The sequence below is a fragment of the Malania oleifera genome, chromosome 3 (assembly GCF_029873635.1).
Source record: "Malania oleifera isolate guangnan ecotype guangnan chromosome 3, ASM2987363v1, whole genome shotgun sequence".
Taxonomy (NCBI): Eukaryota; Viridiplantae; Streptophyta; class Magnoliopsida; order Santalales; family Ximeniaceae; genus Malania; species Malania oleifera.
Window position 1 is genome coordinate 126638848 of NC_080419.1, and position 21079 is coordinate 126659926.

General features: G+C 34.6%; 1 protein-coding gene across 6 annotated transcripts in view; it reads left to right on the top strand.

Annotated features, from left to right (window-relative positions):
- LOC131150395 (inositol 1,3,4-trisphosphate 5/6-kinase 4) overlaps positions 1 to 21079 on the top strand; it is a 51129-nt gene that overhangs the window by 2416 nt on the left and 27634 nt on the right. For 3 of the 6 annotated variants that reach the window (XM_058101093.1, XM_058101097.1, XM_058101095.1), the window contains exons 2-4: positions 12402 to 12440; positions 12987 to 13185; positions 15106 to 15200. In XM_058101093.1, the coding sequence (XP_057957076.1) occupies positions 12402 to 12440; positions 12987 to 13185; positions 15106 to 15200 (333 nt within the window). The remainder of the gene's footprint in view (positions 1 to 12401; positions 12441 to 12986; positions 13186 to 15105; positions 15201 to 21079) is intronic. The other 3 variants (XM_058101098.1, XM_058101096.1, XM_058101094.1) reach the window with 1 other exon arrangement.

A 21079-nucleotide genomic window follows, 5' to 3' on the forward strand; every position in this document is an offset into this window, starting at 1 on the left:
ATGTCCCATCACAATCCTTCGCACAAGATCTTTATCCACAGCCTTATGCATCAGTACACTTAAAACATCAACAAAAAGAATTGACAAGAAAGGAGATAGTGGACCTCTTAACACCCCTCGAAATCCTAAACCACAATTTATGTTCCCCTTTAAATATCATTGAAAAGGGTGAATTAACCCCCATCCATAACTGCCACATCTCAATGAAGCCCATTCTTAACAAAAAACTTTTTCCAAAAAGTTCTTGTTTACATGATCATACCCCTTTTGAAAAGCCAACTTAAAAATAAATGCCCTTTTGTTTTCTCCGTTGAACATCCTCTACCACAAAATCACTTTGAGCCTTAGAAATAACCCTGAGCTCAACCTATTTGCTAGAATCTTTGCAATGATCTTGTATACATTAGGCCAAGACCAAGCCCTTTCTCCAAACACAAAGGCCTGGTAGATCCCCTTGACCCTTATTTTGGTCCAGAGCCCATCAAACTCCCCTTTTCTTCTAAGGAGGTCGGATGTCCATTCTCAAGCACCTTCTAATTCCTTCGAGACATAGAAGCTGCATTCCTTGATTCTCCATGCACTGGATGGGAGTGCCCGATTCTGTTGTTTTCCCCCAAAGTATGGATGAAGAACGGTCCTAAAAATTCATTTTCAATAACATAGTGATTTTAATTTAGCTTTGATTCTCTTCAGTGACAAGGAATCTGAAAAGCAAAGTGTAGTCCCAAGAGGGGGGTGAATTGGCTTTTAAAAATTTCTTTTAATTCCTTTTAAGAATCCTTAAACTTCTTTTTAACCAATTCTTAACTTCTTGTTGATTTTTCAGACTTTCAGTAAAAGCTTATTTCTCAATCACAATTTGAAAGTAAATAACCAAACCAAAATTAACACGTACAACTCTTTGGCAATGTAAGAACTTAAAATGGTTTGCTTGTTTATATAAGCCCTGTATATATAAAATTTGTATTTACTGATATAAAACCCTGTATTGATGGTTTTGCTTCTTCAATATGATGTGCAATATAACATCCAATCAACACAATATCCACACTCTTCCCAATATTCAAAACTCAACTAAACTTTCAGTTAATTTATCTTTGGGATGTTAACCAAGTAACGTACTCCCGTATGGTTTTTGCAAGATATGGTATAACCAACGTACTCCCTTTCGGTTTCCGCAACCCAAATCAAAATTAGACTTCAAGTTTACTTGATTTCCTAAATTATGTAGTTTGTATGATTTAGATATTCAAAACATCCACACAATTTAAATATGTATTGAAAATAAAGAGTAGGGAAAGAAAGAGTGAGACCGGGATTTTTACGAGGTTCGGTTTATACCCAGCCTACGTCCTCGCCTTTGGCAAACCACCACCAAAGGATTCACTAAATTTGTTCCTTTACCGGGCGGAACAATATCTTTACAACACTCCTTGGTTAAGGTTAGAGCCCGCCTTCTCCAAATGATATCCCTTCTTCTTGTTACTCTTTTAGACTAGAGCCCGCCTCTTTAAGCAATATCCCTTTGCTTAGTCAACGATCCAAACAATCCTTGGAATCGTCAATCTACAAGAAATAAATCAAATAGATGTGTACAAATAATTTGCTCCTCAAAGAGCTGATTAGTACAACAATTCAGAACTATATACTTCAAAGTAAATAACAATATGAAAATTAACTTGAAGCTCAATTAAGTATATCACCGATTAATTCTTTCAATAATTGAAAGATTTAGAATTTGTAACACAATTCCGGTGGAAGAAGATCAGCAAAAACTCAGTTGAATTCGTGCAAGTTGAGAGCAAGAGAGAGCCTTGAGAATTTGAGAGCAATTGAGAGAGATTTTGAATTTTTGCTAAATTGAATTCTTCGTTCATTGATTCAATGATCTTTGAGGCTTATTTATAGACTTTAAAAGGTATGTAATTTGATCCCCAAGTGACTTGGAGTATTCCCCAAGTTTTAACAAAGTTTGAGCCCCAAGCAACTACATTTAAAAAATTTGATCATTATGAAAAATTCAAAACAGCCGCGTGACAGACGACTGTCAATTACAGTCGTCTGTCCAGTTAAACCAAAGTGACAGTAAGGTGGTAGTCGGCTGTCCAAACATGCACAGACGTCTCATTTTGCACTGACAGTCGTCTGTCAAGTTCTTGACAGTCGTTTGTCATGCTGTCAGCTTCAAGCATCTTTCAGTCTTTTTATCATAACTTTTTCTATGTAACTCTAAATTTGACGTTCTTGGTGTCAAATGAAAGCTAAGAGAAAATCATAAAACTTTCATGTTGAACGCATTTTAAAATAAAGATTTTTTAATGGAGAAAAATGTACATCAATGCGGATGTAGAAAAATTGACAGCAATTGAGAAATCTTCTTTTTTGTGCTTTTCATTCCAAAAATGATTTTTTGCTTTTTTGAACAATTTTTGACCTTATAAAAATATTTTCCAACTATGTTAAAAGGTATCTAGGTCCAATAAATTAACCTAAGAGTTTCATGCATCCATATTGAAATTCTTTGAAGTACTTACATGAAATTTCCTAAACTCTTTTGAATTTTCAATTCTTGAATTCCTTGAGGTCTTTATGCTTGCTTCATCTTTCTTTGAACTTTCATCAAGTTCTCTTTAATCCTCATGCTCTTATGATCTTCAAGCTTTTATCTTTGAATCCATGCTTTTAGCTTCATATTGAATTTCTTCTTTGAAGTACAAGCTTTCATGAATTCTTTAACGCTCTATCCTTAAGTCCTGAAAATACATCACTTAACACAGCATGTTAAGTTTTACTTGTTTGTTAGCATCAAAATAGGATATTAACCCTTGTAAGGCCAACAATCTCTCCCTTTTTGATGATGACAAATAAGAAGCAAAAATTGGAGTGAGCCTTAAAAAGACTCCCCCTTTCAATAAGCATCATCTCATCAGCATTTGCAAGATCATATTAATTTCAAAAACTCTTTTACAATCATGCTTATTTTCATTTCATAAATTGGAGTTTATTAATCAATAACAAATACTTCTCCTCCTTTTGATATATATTATGTTCGTGCTCTTTGCAATATCATGCTATTATGCTCAATTTTTGCTTAAACACTTCTCCTCCTTTTGACATCAATCAAAAAGAGGAAAAAAATAATTAAGTTCAAGTAAAATCACATTTTGAGCATATCATCAAACATGCGTATCAAACATATGAACACACTCAATTTATTATTTTTCAATATAGCATGTGTAGTGTGTTATAACATTCAAGTATATGAGTTGTAACTTCATTACTAACAGCTTTTTCCTTTAGACAATATTCATGATTTCAATTGTTGATTTTATGATACCGATTTAAAATTGAATTCATGATATCTATTTAAAAGTCATGATACCAATTGAGAATTGATGCCGAAAATTTAATTCATGATACCAATTGAAAATTCTCTGAATTGATTAATAGGGAAACAATTATAATATAAGCAATATGATATAACACTTTTCCTGAATTCAATACATTCAGTTTTGTTATCAATTTTGCTTTCATCATCCTATATTTCAAAACATTGATTCGCATTATGTATCAAATATCAATATTATGCTCATATCATCAATGTCATACCATGCTCATAGATATAATTATTCTTGTCATGCTTAAAAAACCAATTGATCTTTTAGATTGTGATACCAAATGAGCCATTTTTTTTTTAAAAAAAATTGTGATACCAAGTAAAATTTTAAAAATGTGATGCCAAAAATATTCATGGATACCAAAGACTTTATAGATACCAAAGTCATTATCACATTATATACAGCTCATGGATACCAATATAACCATTATGTCTCTCATAGCTCATGGATATCAATATAAAAAGCAGTAAGTCTATCCATGTAATTCATCAATAGCATGCATGATCAAGAATTAATCTCATATCAAAATTCATGCTTATACTCAATAATCTCATGCTCAAATTTTCAACATAGTGAGCCATAAATTTTCAATATAAGTCAAGCATATCATGTAGCATATCATATAAACATGTAAGCATATAACATCTCATATAGGCATTCATTCTCAAACTTATCTTAAACTCATCTTTAAGTTTTTTTATTTTAACTAGTTTGTTTGTTGATCATGAATTAAGTTACTTTCTCAATTTTTAAAGGGAATGACTTAATCCATGGAAATTTTCATTTATGAACTAGTCTATCATCTCGGTACCCATACTTTCTTAGGTCCGGTTGGTTCTATAAAAGATGTTTCTTTAACTCTCCATATTTGTTTAGTTTTCACTCCTTTTTTTTAAATGAACATTCAAACTTTATATGTCCCTTTCTCTTACATTGATAGCATATGATGTTAGTGTAAGCATTAAAGGATGTGCTTGCATTATCTTTGGAGGCTTTTGAGAAATAACTCATGTAAAAATTCCTTTTCTTTTTATTTTCAATTCCATTAAATCCAATGCCTTATTTGTTTAGAGACATTCTTTGGGAGCCTACCATTTTGTCAAAGTTTTCTTTTCCTTTTGTAAAGTTATAAATGATCCTTTCTTTATCTTCAATTTGATTCTTGAGATCATTTATCTCTTTATCTTTCTTTTCATCAACCTTCTTTTGTGATTTCTCTAATTCTAGAGATAATTTTCTAATTTTATCCTCTAATTCAGAAATATATATATATATATATATATATATCTTTCTCATATACCGTAGAGGATAGGGATCGAAGGTCTTCTATCATTTTTTCATTCTTGCATTCTAATTCTTTGATTTTCAAGTCTTTTTCCTTTTTAGCAAGATTTTTGGATTCTAACTCCTTTGTCATAGCTTCATTCTTACTTTCTATTTTCTTGATTCTTGAATCCTTTTCTCTTTTTGTAGTTCTAAGGGATTCTAATTCTTTCATTATACCTTCATTCTTATTTTTCAATGAAGTGTTTTGTTTAGTTACTTTATTTAACATCTTATGAACTTTGAATAAATCATTTTGAAGTTCTTCATAAGATGGCATGCTTTCATCATTGGATTCATCACTACAAAAATTATTTGAAGATTTAGATGGGGAGCTTTCGTCATCGTCCCAAGCCATAAAACAGGTATAAGCAACCTCTTGGTCACTTGATTCATTTTCTGAACTACTTGTACTATCCCAAGTAGTGGCTTTCATGGCCTTTTTCTTTTTCTTCTTAGACTCTTTCTTAAGTAGAGGACATTCCGGTTTTAAATGTCCAGCTTTGTTGCAATTATAGCATGTATGAGTTTTACTTTTAGATTTCTTTTTGCTGATTTCTTCTCCTTCTTCATCTGATTCGGAATCTTGGTTTCTTCTTTTAAATTTGTTTCTCCTTCTTAGTATCCTTGCTAGCTTTTTAGATATGAAAGCTTCTTCATCTTCATCCATTTCACTACTTGAGTTTTCTTTTAAGGCTTTAAAGGCTATTGATTCTTGGGCTTTGATTTTTCCGTTCTTTTCCTTTATTGCCATTTCGTATGTGAGGAGAGAACCCATAAGTTCATCTAAGGAGGTGGTTTTCAGATTTCTTCCTTCTGTTATGGTAGTGGCTTTTGATTCCCATATAGTTGGCAGCCCTCTAAGAATTTTCCTTTTCATCTCATAAGTAGTGTAGGTTTTTCCTAGTGCATTTAGGGAATTTATTATGTGAGTGAATCTAGTGAATATATTAGTTATGGATTCATCCGGGTTCATCCTAATAGCTTCATATTCACTCGTGAGCATATTGATCCTATTATTCCTAACATCTATAGTGCCTTCGTAAGTGACTTCAAGCTTGTCCCATATTTCCTTAGCTGATTTGCAAGCCATTACTCTATTAAATTCATTGACATCTAAAACACAATATAGAGCATTCATAGCACTAGAGTTTATTTGCAACATTTTATAATCTCTTTCAGTCATGTCTTTCTTTTCCTTAGGTATTTGTTTTCCATCTACTAATGTGGTAGGAATTAGATCACCATCCGAGACAACCTCCCAAGCTTTCCAATCCATGGTTTGAAGGTATATTTGCATTCTCTTTTTCCAAAATGTATAGTTGTGTCCACAAAAGATTGGTGGCCTAGTTGAAGATTGTCCCTCTCCAAAGGGAGTTACGACTAAGTTAGCCATTAGGATCTTTTTATAACTACTTGTTAGGATTTGTTATAGCCCCGCTCTGATACCAATTGAAAAGTAAGGTGTAGTCCTAAGAGGGGGGTGAATTGGGTTTTAAAAATTTCTTTTAATTCATTTTAAGAATTCTAAACTTTTTTTAATCAATTCTTAACTTCTTGTTGATTTTTCAGACTTTCAGCAAAAGTTTATTTCTCAATCACAATTTGTTATAACCTCGCTCTGATACCAATTGAAAAGTAAGGTGTAGTCCCAAGAGGGGGGTGAATTGGGTTTTAAAAATTTCTTTTAATTCCTTTTAAGAATCCTTAAACTTCTTTTTAACCAATTCTTAACTTCTTGTTGATTTTTCAGACTTTCAGCAGAAGTTTATTTCTCAATCACAATTTGAAAGTAAACAATCAAACCAAAATTAACACATACAGCTCTTTGACAATGTAAGAACTTAAAATGGTTTGTTTGTTTATATAAACCCTGTATATATGAAATTTGTACTTGCTGATATAAAGCCCTGTATTGATTGTTTTGCTTCTTCAATATGATGTGCAATATAACATCCAATCAACACAATATCCACACTCTTTCCAATATTCAAAACTCAACTAAACTCTTAGTTAATTTATCTTTGGGTTGTTAACTAAGTAACGTACTCCCGTATGGTTTCTGCAAGATATGGTATGACCAACGTACTCCCTTTCTGTTTCCGCAACCCAAATCAAAATTAGACTTCAAGTTTACTTGATTTCTAAATTTTGTAATTTGTATGATTTAGATATTCAAAACATCCACGCAATTTAAATATGTACTGAAAATAAAGAGTAGGGAAAGAAAGAGTGAGATCGGGATTTTTACGAGGTTCGGCTTATACCCAGCCTACGTCCTCGCCTTTAGCAAATCAGCAAAGGATTCATTAAACGTGTTTCTTTACCGGGCAGAACAATACTTTTACAACACTCCTTGGTTAAGGTTAGAGCCCGCCTTCTCCAAACAATATCCCCTTGTCCGATCACTCCTTTAGGCTATAGCCCATCTCTCTAAGCAATATCCCCTTGCTTAGCCAACGATCCAAACAATCCTTGGAATTGTCAATCTACAAGAAATAAATCAAATAGATGCGTACAAATAATTTGCTTCTCAAAGAACTGATTGGTACAACAATTCAAAACTATATACTTCAAAGTAAATAACAATATGCAAATTAACTTGAAGTTCAATGAAGTATATCACCGATTAATTCTTTCAATGATTGAAAGATTTAGAATTTGTAGCACAATTCCTATGGAAGAAGATCAGCAAAAACTCAGTTGAATTCGTGCAAGTTGAGAGCAAGAGAGAGCCTTGAGAATTTGAGAGCAATTGAGAGAGATTTTGAATTTTTGCTGAATTGAATTTTTGGTTCATTGATTTAATGATCTTTGAGGCTTATTTATAGACTTTAAAAGGTATGTAACTTGATCCCCAAGTGACTTGGAGTATTTCCCAAGTTTTCACCAAGTTTGAGCCCCAAGCAACCACATTTAAAAAATTTGACCGTAATGAAAAATTCAAAACAGCCGCGTGACAGATGATTGTTCATTTTTGGTAGTCCTCTGTCCAGTTAAACCAAAGGGACAGTAAGGTGGCAGTCGGCTGTCCAAACACGCATAGACGTCTCATTTTGCACTGACAGTCGTCTGTCAAGTTCTTGACAATCGTCTGTCATGCTGTCAGTTTCGAGCACCCTTCAGTCTTTTTTATCATAACTTTTTCTGTGTAACTCCAAATTTGACGTTCTTGGTGTCAAATGAAAGTTAAGAGAAAATCCTAAAACTTTCATGTTGAACACATTTTAAAATAAAAATTTTTTTATGGAAAAGAATGTACATCAATGCGGATGTAGAAAAATTGACAGCAATTGAGAAATCCTCTTTTTTGTGCTTTTCATTCCAAAAAATGATTCTATCCTTTTTGGAACAATTTTTGACCTTATAAAAGTATTTTCCAAGTATGTTAAAAGGTATCTAGGTCTAATAAATTAACTTAAGAGTTTCATGCATCCATATTGAAATTCTTTGAAATACTTACATGGAATTTCCTAGACTCTTTCGAATTTTCAATTCTTGAATTCCTTGAGGTCTTTATGCTTGCTTCATCTTTCTTTGAGCTTTCATCAAGTTTTCTTTAATCCTCATGCTCTCATGATCTTCAAGCTTTTATCTTTGAATCCATGCTTTTAGCTTCATATTGAATTCCTTCTTTGAAGTACAAGTTTTCATGAATTCTTTAACGCTCTATCCTTAAGTCCTGAAAATACATCACTTAACACAGCATGTTAAGTTCTACTTGTTTGTTAGCATCAAAATAGGATATTAAGCCTTGTAAGGCCAACAGCATCCTTGGACTACAACCCAGCGGACAGACAATTTCCAAACTTCGAGGAAATCAGATGCCTTGACAACGACAACAATCACTTCACTGGATTCTCTGAAAGGTTAAAATTGCAAGCAGGGCTATTGGAGTCTTGTTTGATGGTGCTTCATGGAAAAAACTTTAAACCTCTTCAAGGAGTTAGAGAAAAAAATAGGAGCAGGAAAGGCAAGCAAAACCATCAAAGGAATGTGAGGAAGGGAACTGAAAAGGTTGGAATTGTTGGTAAATTATGACACGAATTGGAGTTCTTCAGATCCTGAGGAGGCTGGTTGCAGCAGGGGTTATATGTTGGATTCATGATGTTAAGGCTTACTTCTTGGAATGTCAGTGGGCTTCGAAAACCTTAGGAGGCCTGTTGTGAATGTTCTTCAGAAAGAGTGAAAAGGGAATGTGATATGGCTGCAGGAAACTAAGATGGAAATTTTTGACAAGAACCTCATCACCAGTATTTGGGGATACAATAACATCAATTGGATTTACCTCGTTGCTCTTAGTAGTGTTGGAGGGCTCTTCGTCATCTGGAAGGAGTATGTAGAATTAATTGAGCATACAATTGGGGCTTACATGCTCTTTAGGATGGACAACTTCAGCCAGTTTTTTACTGGTGTTTGCTGACCAGGTGGACCACCTTCCACGCATTTAGTATGGAATGAACTTTTGAAGCTAGAACGAAGTGGGATGCTTCCTTGGTTATTTGGAGAGGATAAACACGGTGTTCTTTCCTCATGAAGGAGATAGGGACATATGGTCCAGAACACAAGCATGAAAGACTTTCTAGACTTCCTTAAAGTGAATGCTCTTTTTGGCTTCTCTGGAGCCCTGCACATGGATGGCTGGACCAACTCAAGAGAGATTCCTGTTTTCTTGAGATTTGAAAATTTTATGTTCACTTCCAAGCTGAAAGGGATTAAAGAAAATCATAAATGGTGGAGTAGAAGCACCTTTAGAAATTTTCATCATTTCATGTGAAGGAAGATGCAATCTTATGGAAAATTTAGGGGCTTGCATTAAGGAAATATTTTAAGGCCTCAATGACAAAGATAAAGCAAGAAGGATTCTTTTTAGAAAATACCTATCTGGGATCATATAAATATGGAAGGAATTGCTTTGAGACAAAAATCTAGTACCTTTATGGTTTAAGGAGGGGGATTGTAACACCAAGTTCTTCCACGGAACAGCCAATGCTGAGATTAAACCTTTTGAACAATGTAGAAATTAATAGGGAAAATTTGGAAGAAAATGGGGACATCAATTAAGTTTTTGCAAATTCTATGAAACCCTTTGCTCAGAGTCATCTTCATGGAGACTGCTGTTTCAGGGGATTAACTCAGCAGGATCAGCACCTCTATAACTTTTTGGCTTGAAAATCGTTCTAGTGGATTTCATCCTTCACGATCTGAAAAATTGTAATGGGGATAAAGCTCCAAGCCCTAGATGGATTTACCATGACTTTTTTTCCAACAAAATTGGGATGTTCTCAAAGCTGATATTATCAAGGTCTTTGATGAGTTTCAATCCTTGGGTAGATTTTTTGAAAGCATGAATTTTACCTTTGTTGTGGTGATCTCTATGTATGGAGAGGGCAGTTAACATAAAGTGATTATCACCCTATAAGCTTTGACTGTGATCTAGTTTGGTTCAGGCTGGTTTTGACTGCTGGTTCATGTCATTTCTGTGTTTTGGGGCTTAACCAGACTGGCTTGGTGACAATTCCGACCATGGTCCAGATTTTAAAATCACGGTGTTTACAAGCTCTCATACTAGGTTCTCACCTAAGGAATATAAGGAAATCCTGGAGGTCATTGGACAACATCAGCATGCTTCTGATAAAAGGAGGCTAATCATGGATGCTGCCCTACCGCTTATTGCTTTGAAAATTATGGACAGACACCTTAGAGAGGGAAAGGGAGGAGTTGTTTGGAGACTTGATATGGAAAAGCTTTCGACCATGTTTGCTGTGTCCTTAAAAAATGGGCTTTGGAAACTTACGTTGCAAATGGATTGAACAATATATCCCTACACTGTCCAACCCAATTCTTGTTAATGGCTGCCCTTTAGGTTTCTTCCACTCTTCCCTGGCTGCCCTACAGGGATTTCCTGCAAGGAGGATGAAGGTGCTCAGCCTCGTACTACAAAATGCCACAAGAACAAGACTTTGAAGGGGTTAATGATATAGGGACCTCAAGGTTTATCAACTCTTCTTTGTGGATGACACTGGATCTTTTGTGAGGTGGAACCTCATCAGTCAACTTGAGGGGCATAATTCTTTGCTTTGAAGCAATTTCTGTGTTGAAAGTTAACTCAGGGAAGGGTGAGCTTATTTCCATTGAGACTTGAATGACAACATTTCCTTGGGTGGTACCATGGGTTGCCAGCTAGGGTTTTTCCTTCGAATTTTGTGATCTCCCCCTTGGTGCAAAGTTTTGGGATGTGGAAGCTCATTAGTTTTTAATCTTACATGTTTACTTCTTTGCTTTCAAGCAAGTTTTGTGTTGAATGCTAATTTAGGGAAGAGTGAGATGATGGCATTTTCTTGGCTGGTATCATGGGTTGCACACTGGGGACCTTTGCTTTGAATTACCTTGGTCTCTGCCTTGGTGCAAAGTTCAAGGGAAAAAGGATGTGAGAACATATTGTTGAGAGATTTGAAAAGAATCTGGCTGTTTGGGAACAAAACTCTCTATAAAGGCGGAAGACTTTTGTCAAAAGTACCCTCCTCAACCTCATAGTTTAATATGATTTGGCTAAATGGAAGCTTAACAAAAGTTGCTATTACATTTCTGTAAGTTGGACAACCCGTTTAGCTTCCCATGGAAAGCTATTAGGAAAACTTGAGTGCCAACTGGAGTTGCTGCTTTTGCTTGGAGCCAATTTTGAGGAAATGTCACATTGGTTAGTAGATTACTTGTATGAAAAGGTTATGCTGAATCTGTGGACTATATTTTGCTTTGCTGCAACTGTACTAGCCGTCTATGTAATATGGCTACTGTTCTGGCTGGCCAGTGCTGGCTAACATTGAAATAGTGGAAAAGAGATCTGGCTTGGAAGGGTATACCTTAAAACAGTGAAAGAAAAAAAAGCCTTGTCCTCAGTTCCACTCACCAGTTTTTGGGTCGTGTGGAAAAAGAGAAACATGAGCTTTCGAAGGAACAGCTACTTTCTCTCTTAATCCTCAAGGATAGATGGATCACAACCCTTACATGCTGGAGACATTTGCAATTCTTGATTCTTTGGATACATTGCCACACAATTGATTCAACACTTCTTTTGTACCTTTCATCTTCTTTTCTTGTACATTTGTACCTGCGTGGCGCCCTCTTGGTGCCTCTTTTAATGAATTCTCTCTTTACTGAAAAGAAATAAAAATAAAAACACTAGCTACGAAATTGATAGGTCGAAAATTGGCCACTCTATTTTATCTTCTAGAGTCATGTCTCTCATCTGTATAAACATTGAGCTACCTTATTTTTTTTTATTCTATACATGCTTTTTTGAAGTTGCTAACATTGATCCATTACCTTTTTTTTTTTTTTTCCCTCTTTTGATTGTAGAAGTATTTGGTAGCTGCATAGCATATCAGATGCACATTTCACTCATCTATCAAGACAATATCAACCTAATCTTGAATATGTCTAATGAATTTATCCATATATAAGGTAAAAATATAGGGATTTAAAGTTGACCATTGATGTAAACCTACAGTAATTGGAAATGTCCCCAGTTTTCCTCCTGTACTCCTAACGTTAGGATTACATGATTCAGCACCATTTGCGTTGTATTTTTTTTTTTTTTTTTCATTTACTGTATTTTGTGTGGTCTAATTTTTCTTTTCTTTATTCCTTATATTGACCAATGGAATTATCCTTTTGCAGGGGATTTCTTATGGACTGAGCCTTTCAACCCATAAGGTTGCTTCCTGTTGCACCTGTTATATTTTCTGAAGTATTTTTTCTTGTTGGAGTTTTCTAGTATGAAGACTGGTTTACCTTGTCCATGTGCATGATTGGGGTATACCCACGATAATTTGACATGACCTTGTGGAAATTCTTTTCTGCCAGAGGGATGAAATTTTATTATTACTATAATTATTTTTACAATTTTTTGAACTTAAAAAGAAATCCATGTGAGTTTTTAATATGCTTTTAATATTGGTGCAAACTGTTAAATTGTTAGCCCTTGTGTCTATTGACAGGACGTATACCGCTATAGATTTTTGATAATTTGTCCAATAAGTGCCCTAGTATTTCATGTTTCTCTTCAAAATTTTTGTAGATAAATAGATATAGTCAATGGCATTTATATTTTCTCTATGCTTTATTGCTTTTTTGTGCATGCTGAGTATAGCAGTTTAAATGATGTAGTCATACTAGCTCTGGTTATAGCTAAAATAATCTCACTGAATTGGTACAAATTTTTTATGTTGATTTATATTTTGACGGTTTTATTGCTCATTTTAGATGAGTCTACTTAAAAGGACGGCAAAGCTGCATTCATGTGATTGCTTCAGCTTGGATGCATCTTCTTTAGACAATGCTCTAAATGGGATTGGACTTAATTGGGGTGATGCTGGAGGAATTATTTTGTATCTTGTTTCTAATGACAAGAAGGATGTTTTTCTCAAAATGACGGATCGTGGTTGGCTAATTATTGTTCCAAGTGAGTACCATTAATTTCATGTTAAGTTATATGGGTTAAATCTTCTTGTTGAAAATATTGATAATGTTTCAACATGTCATGATTAGACAAACGTGAAAAAGTGAAAAAAATAAATTTGTGGATCCACTGTTGATGCTCTTGTATTTGTTATGCTCGATGGTAAACTGATAGGATTACATAACCATCATGTTTGTAGATTTAGCTTTTAGAATATATTTAATGATATTTTTTACATGACAAATTAAAACCAGTCAGTTGATGGTGCAGTATTATACATTTTCTTGGAAAATATGTTTCAACGCTGATGCCTTTATATTTTTAGGGTTTACACTTTACAGACCAAGTCAGATTATGACTATGATTGCCCAGTTTTATGCACATGCATATGTAGAATTGATCAGTCATCTACCTGGCCTCACTTAGATCTATTAATCTCAATTTGATATGGTGATAGCTTTTAGACTATTCAGTTTTTGGTATTTGATTGTCACAAGTTTTTTTATTTTTATTTTTATTTTTTGTGTATGTGTACAAAGAAATGTTTGCAATTACCTAATTGGCTTTGATTGTAGTTGTCAAATTGAGATTTGAATCATGAATCAAAATCCCAATTTCGTGTATTGAGAATCGAGAATTGAATTGTAAGATTCGGTGTAAAATAGCAAAATACATTGAAATTTCAACAAACATAGATCATCCATGTTGATAATTGGAATGACACTTGCCTTCAAAGCAAGTTTTGTAGGCTATATCCTACCATGTTCTGTTCAAGTCATACTTATATTGATATAAAAGGAAAACTAGCCATATAAGGATACCATGATCTAACTATTCCATGTCTATCAATTATCAAGTTAAGCTAGTGTCTGAAATTATAACATGTTCTGTGACTACTAAGTCAAAGAGTTCAAGATACACTAAAAAGTAAGATAAGAGAAAAAAATTTTAAAATTGAACTATATGCTTATGGTGTAGGTTTACATGATTAAAAATAAAAAAATTCATGTGTATGCTTTCTTTAAAAGAAGAGGAATCAAGAAAAACTTGATGAAAAGTTGAACTTTATGGTTTTAAAGGTAGTGAATCAATTAAAAACAATAAATATTTGAACTTTATGGTGTTTAATAAAAAAAAACCATTTCTAATTCAGGGGTTCGCTTTAATAACTAAAACAAGAAGAGAAAGTAAATAAAAAACTTACTGAAATATAAAAACTAATGAAAATCAGATCTTTAAATCCAGAGGAGTGGATAGGGCCGCGTGCCAACCAAAAGCTTTCTCACCTAGTTGACTTTGGTTTTCTTCTCAAGACAGGTTTCCTTCTCTAACTCTGGTTTTCTTCTAATCTTATCTAATTGCAGAAATAAGAGGTGCAGAATGAGAGAGCCAACAGACTTCTTTCTTCCCTCTTGGAGGGTAGAACTCATCTAAATAGCAAATAGAAGTCCACCTTGAAGAAAGAAGAAGGTTTAAAAATCTTTTAGTTGGGTTTTAGAGGAGTTGCATCCGAATCATACGATTCGTACAATTTGATTTGATTCATTGATTCACCAGGTGAATCATACGATTCACCTCAATTCACTGCCTTTTGTGATTCTCCCATGCAATTCGAACCAATTTATGCCTTTCTTGATATGAATCATATGATTCAAATTGAGAATCATATGATCATATGATTCTAGCAACTATGGCTTTGGTTATCTTTCACCGGTTCTCTTGTGCGTGGTGCCCCTCTTCCATATATATATAATTCATAAAATGCTTCTTTGCATACCTCATTCTACTCATTTTGTGGTTTAAGTTTTTTATATGGCCTCTGACAACACCCTCTTATTGATGGGAAACATTAATGTGCTTTCTTATTCTGCTAAGCTATTGAATTTTCTTTGGCTGATAAAACTATTTCCCCCTTCCTCTCAGACGTTGAAGGTGGCAATGCAGGTGAGAATTCAAGCCTGCTTTATATCAAAAAGCTAGAAGAGTTGCCTTTGACTATTTGCCGCTTGAATAAAAAGGTTGCTAAGAGTATTTCTGATCTCCAGATTACTGTTAAATTGTTTTTGTGGATATACCAGCTATAAGTATCTGATGTTTAAGGTTAACTCACAATGCAATGAATTAAGTCATTATAGGCACTTGAATCAAGTGAAGTATTCATTTTGGAAACATGTTATATCTTGGGTTCCATTTGTAATTTAGTATACAATTCTTGTTACTTATTCTGGAGCATGTTTACCGTAACACTGAGTTCTTGCCAATACTGCACTACAGAATTCATTAGTGAATAATGTGGTGTTATTTAGCTCATTAAGTCTCCTGCTCAATACCATCCATGAAATTCATTACTGCGAATATATATATATATATATATATATATAGAAAATTAGCTATTATTTCCTAATCATTTGTGTATCTTAATTTCTCTTATCTGCCTGCAGCAACAGGAGGAACACCTGTTATATTTTGCTTACATTGCTATTCAAATGTGAAGCTCTTCTTAAAATGCAAAATGGATATTGTTTCTGTTGAATTAAAAATTTCTAGTTGTTAGGCATCCCTTCTTGTGATAAGATGCATCTGATTACAGGATAGAGGTGCCAGTCCGAGGCACTCAGTTTCTTTATCTCTTTGCTGATGTTGGTATGTAGCCACAGGAATATATGGAGTAACCATTATCAAATCTTTGTCAAGAGGGAGACATTTGTATGTAGTTTATTTTTTGATAGAAAAAGAAGTGTTATTGGGAATAGAAAAGAGAAATAAATAGAATAAAGGAGAACAATAAGTTTTTACCCACCTCCACCCTTACATCTTCCCAAAACCTACCATGATTTTCTACTCAACTGAAACTTTGTTAAAGGCATAAGAGAAGGATAAATCTGCAAAAGGAACCTCCAGGGACTCTATGAGGAACTTAGGAACTTCTTAAACCCAATTAGCAGCTCAATTTCCATCCATTATCTTGTATGTTGTATTTACTTTTTATTACTTTGTGCCAACAACATTTAGCCTAGAGTGCTTAGTCTTAGACACCAAATTAGCAAAACCCCAATTCTTAGGAAAGGAAGTCAGCTGGCAAGTAAGTGAAGCAACAAGCAACTCCATGGATGCTGACGGGCTAACTGAAGCCGTTTTCTTGCTTCACACAAGAGTGAGCTAAGGTTCTGAAATCGGATTGACTAAAGACCCAACCCTCTTTCCTTTGGCTTACACTCCACTTCCCACTTATCCAAATGATCTCTCCTCTCCTTTACACTAACCAAAGAAAATATCCTTGATAACCCTCTCAAGCTTTTGGGGTACCCATCCTGGAATCCTAAATAGAGGATAGGAATTACAGAGGAATGGTAGAAATGCTGGCTTGTATTAGAGTAATTTTACCACCTAAAGAGAACAAAGCTCCTTTCCACCCATACACCTGTATAGTTACCTTGGTCACCACTAGATCCAAAAAAGCTAAGTAATGAGGTTTACCTCCCAAAGGGATTCCTAAATAGGTCAAAGGTCATTCTAAAACACTGCATCTATGTAGGGAGGTCTGCTCCAAAACCGTCTCAGGTCTAAAAGGTTAATCAGCCCCCTGTAATCTTACCCAAATCAATTCTTAGACCGGTGATCCCTCAAAGATCTGCAATATAGTGAGAAGGTTAACCAAGAGTCAGCATCGTCATCTAAGAAAATAATGGTGTCATCAGCAAGCTGCAAATGATACACAACCTCCCCCTTACCCATCTTAATACCCCTCAATACCCCCCTCTCTACAGCCCTATTTATCATTCTACTCAACACACTACAAATAGAAAAGAGGATAAAGGGATCCCCCTGGCTAATCCCATACAAGAACTAAAACAATCTTTAGGCTCCCCATTAATAAGCACTGAAAAATAGGCATGAGATAAACACCTCCTTATCAAACTCCTTCTCGTTACTCCAAATCCTTTCCTGCTACATACTCTATCGAAGAACTCCCAGCTAACTCTATCATAGGCCTTCTCAAAGTCCAATTTAAATGCAATAATCATCTTTTTCCTATAAAAACATCTTCCAGCATCTCATTTGCAATCAAGGTAGCATCCACAATCTGCCTCCTTCCCTTTCTTTTCTAATTTGATTTTGATTTTTTATTTTTTGGAGGACTTCTTGTCCTCGTTTAGGTTATAACTTCTCTTTTCTCTATCTAATGCATATTTTTCTTTAAATAAAAAAAAATCTGCCTCCCTCCTACAAAAACACTTTGAGCAAGAGTGTCACTAAGGATAGAAAATTAAATAGAAAGCACCTTAGCAATGATCTCATAGACAATAGTATACTAATAGGCTGAAACTTTGATATATTGGTCGACCTACTTTCCTTAGGCACTGAGGCAATAAATATAGAGTTAACAGCCCTGGGGCAATAAATAAAGATGGGGTTAACATTCTACCCAATTTTTCCATCTCCACAAAACTTCATTAGATCCTCCCTCACCACATCCCAACACTCCTGACAAAAAAGCTACATTAAACCCATCCATACCAGGAGCCTTACTTCTCTCTACTAAACATTGTCACCCTAACCTCCTCCTCCTCCATTATGCTTCTCCAACCCCAAAATTTGTGTGTTCAAAAGTTTAAATATATATATATCTTTCCTCTTCTTTTGTATCTAATATAGTATATAAATTATTTTATGTATCTTGGGCCAGGTATGTGAGAAAAGAAGTTTTTATTTTCTTATTAAAACTGGTCCATCTAATAGAAGAGGCCCAAGGTTTAAATAAAAATTATTTGTGCCTTTCTATGCATCCTAAAAAGGGTTCTTCTCAACAGGGGTTTTCTCTGCTTGGTCTTGTTCTAAAGAGGCCCATTGTGAGGGTATGGGTGACCAGGCTCGTCTCATGTCCAATCCCATTAGTGATTGGGTCCATTCCCTTGATCAAAATTCATAGAAGTCAGAAAAGGGAGTTGGGAGCAGTCAGATAATTTTGAACAAAGTCAAAGGCCTCTCTCCAACAATACAAGAAAAATTCAGAGCGGAAAAATATCCAGTTTGTTATCAGGAAGACTTTAGCTTGGTTTCGAAAACAGTTAGGGAAGAAAATGATGATATTTATAAGAGCATCAGATCAATTGTTGACTTTGGTTTTGCAGAAGGGTTAGAGGCAGGTATGTCCAGGAGTAATGGAAAAAAAGAAGCTGGTTTGGGTACAAAATCTGATTCTTCAGGTTTTAAATCTGGAAAATCTAAGGGCCCAAAAGCGTATGCTCATCGGAAGGCTGCTCTTATGGGTGCAGAAATGAGGAAAGTATACGATGCGAAGAGAGTATTTTTGAGACAAGGTCAAAGATTTTAAGAAGAGATTCTGCAGGTGGTTTGAGTATTGTGGAAGATGCACTTGCTAAGATGAAGGATATAGGAAGCATTGGAACTAGCAAAGAAAATGAGGTAAAGAAATCGGGAAATTTTTCAGATAATGACTGTGAGGACATTAGTGAGTTTGAGTGTGATGGGGGTTTGCTGTTGGATGAGATTCAGGGACAATATGGTTATGTTTCTAAATCCTATGATGATCTTGGGGACCTTTCATACATTCATCCAGCACCATTGGAAGGATTGGAGGGGGTTTCTATTTTTGATAATGAGGAGTTGGAGAACAAAATGCAGTGTAATGATGGTATTTTACCTGCACCAGAAGGATTTAGAAGCCCAAGAGATATTGGATAAATTGGATTTGAAAATGAGTGATGCTGGAGGAACAGAAATGTGTTTTATTGGGGGTAAACTCAAAGCGAAGAAGGGTCAAAGGGAGCCAGAAAATCTTAAGTGCTCAGTGAATTACAAAGGGAAGGGTTTGAAAAGGGGCTTCCTAAGTTAATTGTTATGTCTGATTATTGTCTTTTTGTTTTTTTGATTTATTTTTCGTTCTTTTCCTTTTGCCTTTTTGTTTTTACATTTTTTTTCTTTTGGTGTTTTCTATTTTTTTGGGTGGACTTCTTATCCCCTCTGTTTGTAACTTATTTCTCTCTATCTAATATACCTTCTTTTATTATCTAAAAAATATAAATTATTATATGCTCTATATTTAGCTTCACTAACGGCCTTTTTTGCATCTTTTCTTTCCTCCTTATATTTTTTTTTTTCAAAATTTTCATGTTTTTATAATTTTGCCATGTTTTATATCAAATTCTTTTTGTCGTTACGACTTTTTGAACATCTTGATTTCACCACCAACTTTCTTACTAGCCGAGAATCTTCCTTTAGATTTCACCTAAAATCTCTTTGCAATCTTTCTAATGGAGCTAGTTATCCTACTCCAAAGAGTATTTGGTTCTACGCTATCCCCTATTGTCCAATCATCATCTTTTATCATTTTATCTTTTAATTTTATTATATTTTCACCTTTTCGGTTCCACCACTTGGTTCTCTTGCATTGATTTATTTTGCCCTTTCTCTTCCATTTTTAATGCATATATCTGACACAAACTCTTTTTCGTGCAATTAAACTTTCACCTACGATAACTCTACAATCGTTGATAAATGATCTACCTTCTTAGTTAAGAAAAAAAATCTATTTGACTTTTATTATTTCCACTCTTAAAGGTTATTAACTATTTTTCTCTTTTCTTAAAGCATGTATTCATTATATAATAAGATGACTTGGTGAAATCTAAGGCACCAACTCCGCCCATGATGCACTTAATGTCCAAATTTTTTCGCACACAGTCGGTCCCAAGCCCGGGTAAAGGACGAGAGTTGCATTAGGTAGTTGATAGATAGCGTAAAATTTTTTAGATCACTATGATATGAATCCTTACCAAATATTTGCTGGAGCATCCCCTACGAGCGACACGTTGCACTTGAACCACCTGGGTGCAGGGAAAAGTGGGCGAGGGTGAGCTAGGTTATGACCCCGAAGCGGCGCGCCATGTTGGCGCCCGGGTACGGTGTCAAATATGTGAGGGTTCTTACATCATTTTGGACGTGGGCAGGTAAAGACGTTAGTTCAGGAAATTAGGATTAGATTAGCAACTTGGAATATAGGGACACTTACGGGTAAAAGCATGGAAAGTGTGGATACAATGATCAGAGGAAGAATTAATATAATTTGCCTTATAGAAACTAAGTGGGTGGGGGAGAAGGCTAGAGAAATTAATAAAACAGGATTTAAACTTCGGTACATTGGAAAAGAAAAACATAAGAATGAAGTAGACATTATTACAGACAAAAACTTAAAAGATAGCGTTGTGGATGTAAATAGAGTAGGAGATAGAATTATAAAAATCAAGATGGTATTAGGACAAGAGATAATAAATATCATTAGTGCATATGCTCCTCAAGTCGACTTAGCGGAAAATCTTAAGAGACAATTTTGGGAAGATATGGATAGTATTATACAATGCATACTAAGGACTGAGAAAATATTTATAGGAGGAGATCTGAATGGACATGCTGGAAGAGATAATAAAAATTATGAGAGGATACATAGAATATATGGATATGGAGACAAAAATGAGCCTGGGGAGATGATCTTAGACTTCTCTATGTCATATGATTTTAGTATAATAAATACTTGCTTTAAGAAGAGAGAAAAACACTGAATAACCTTTAAAAGTGGACAAAATGAAATTCAAATAGATTTTTTTTTAACTAGGAGGGTAGATCGTTTATCATGCAAGGATTGTAAAGTTATTCTAGGTGAAATCCTAACCACCCAACATAGAGTCTTAATGTTAGATATATGTATTAAAAAATGGAAGAAAAAGGATAAAATAAATCAGGGTAAGAGAACTAGATGGTGGAAATTAAAAGGAGAAAATATAATAAAATTTAAAGATAAAATGATCAAAGATGGGGATTGGCCTATAGAGGATGAGATAGATACAAATACTCTTTGGAGTAGATTAGCTTGTTCTAT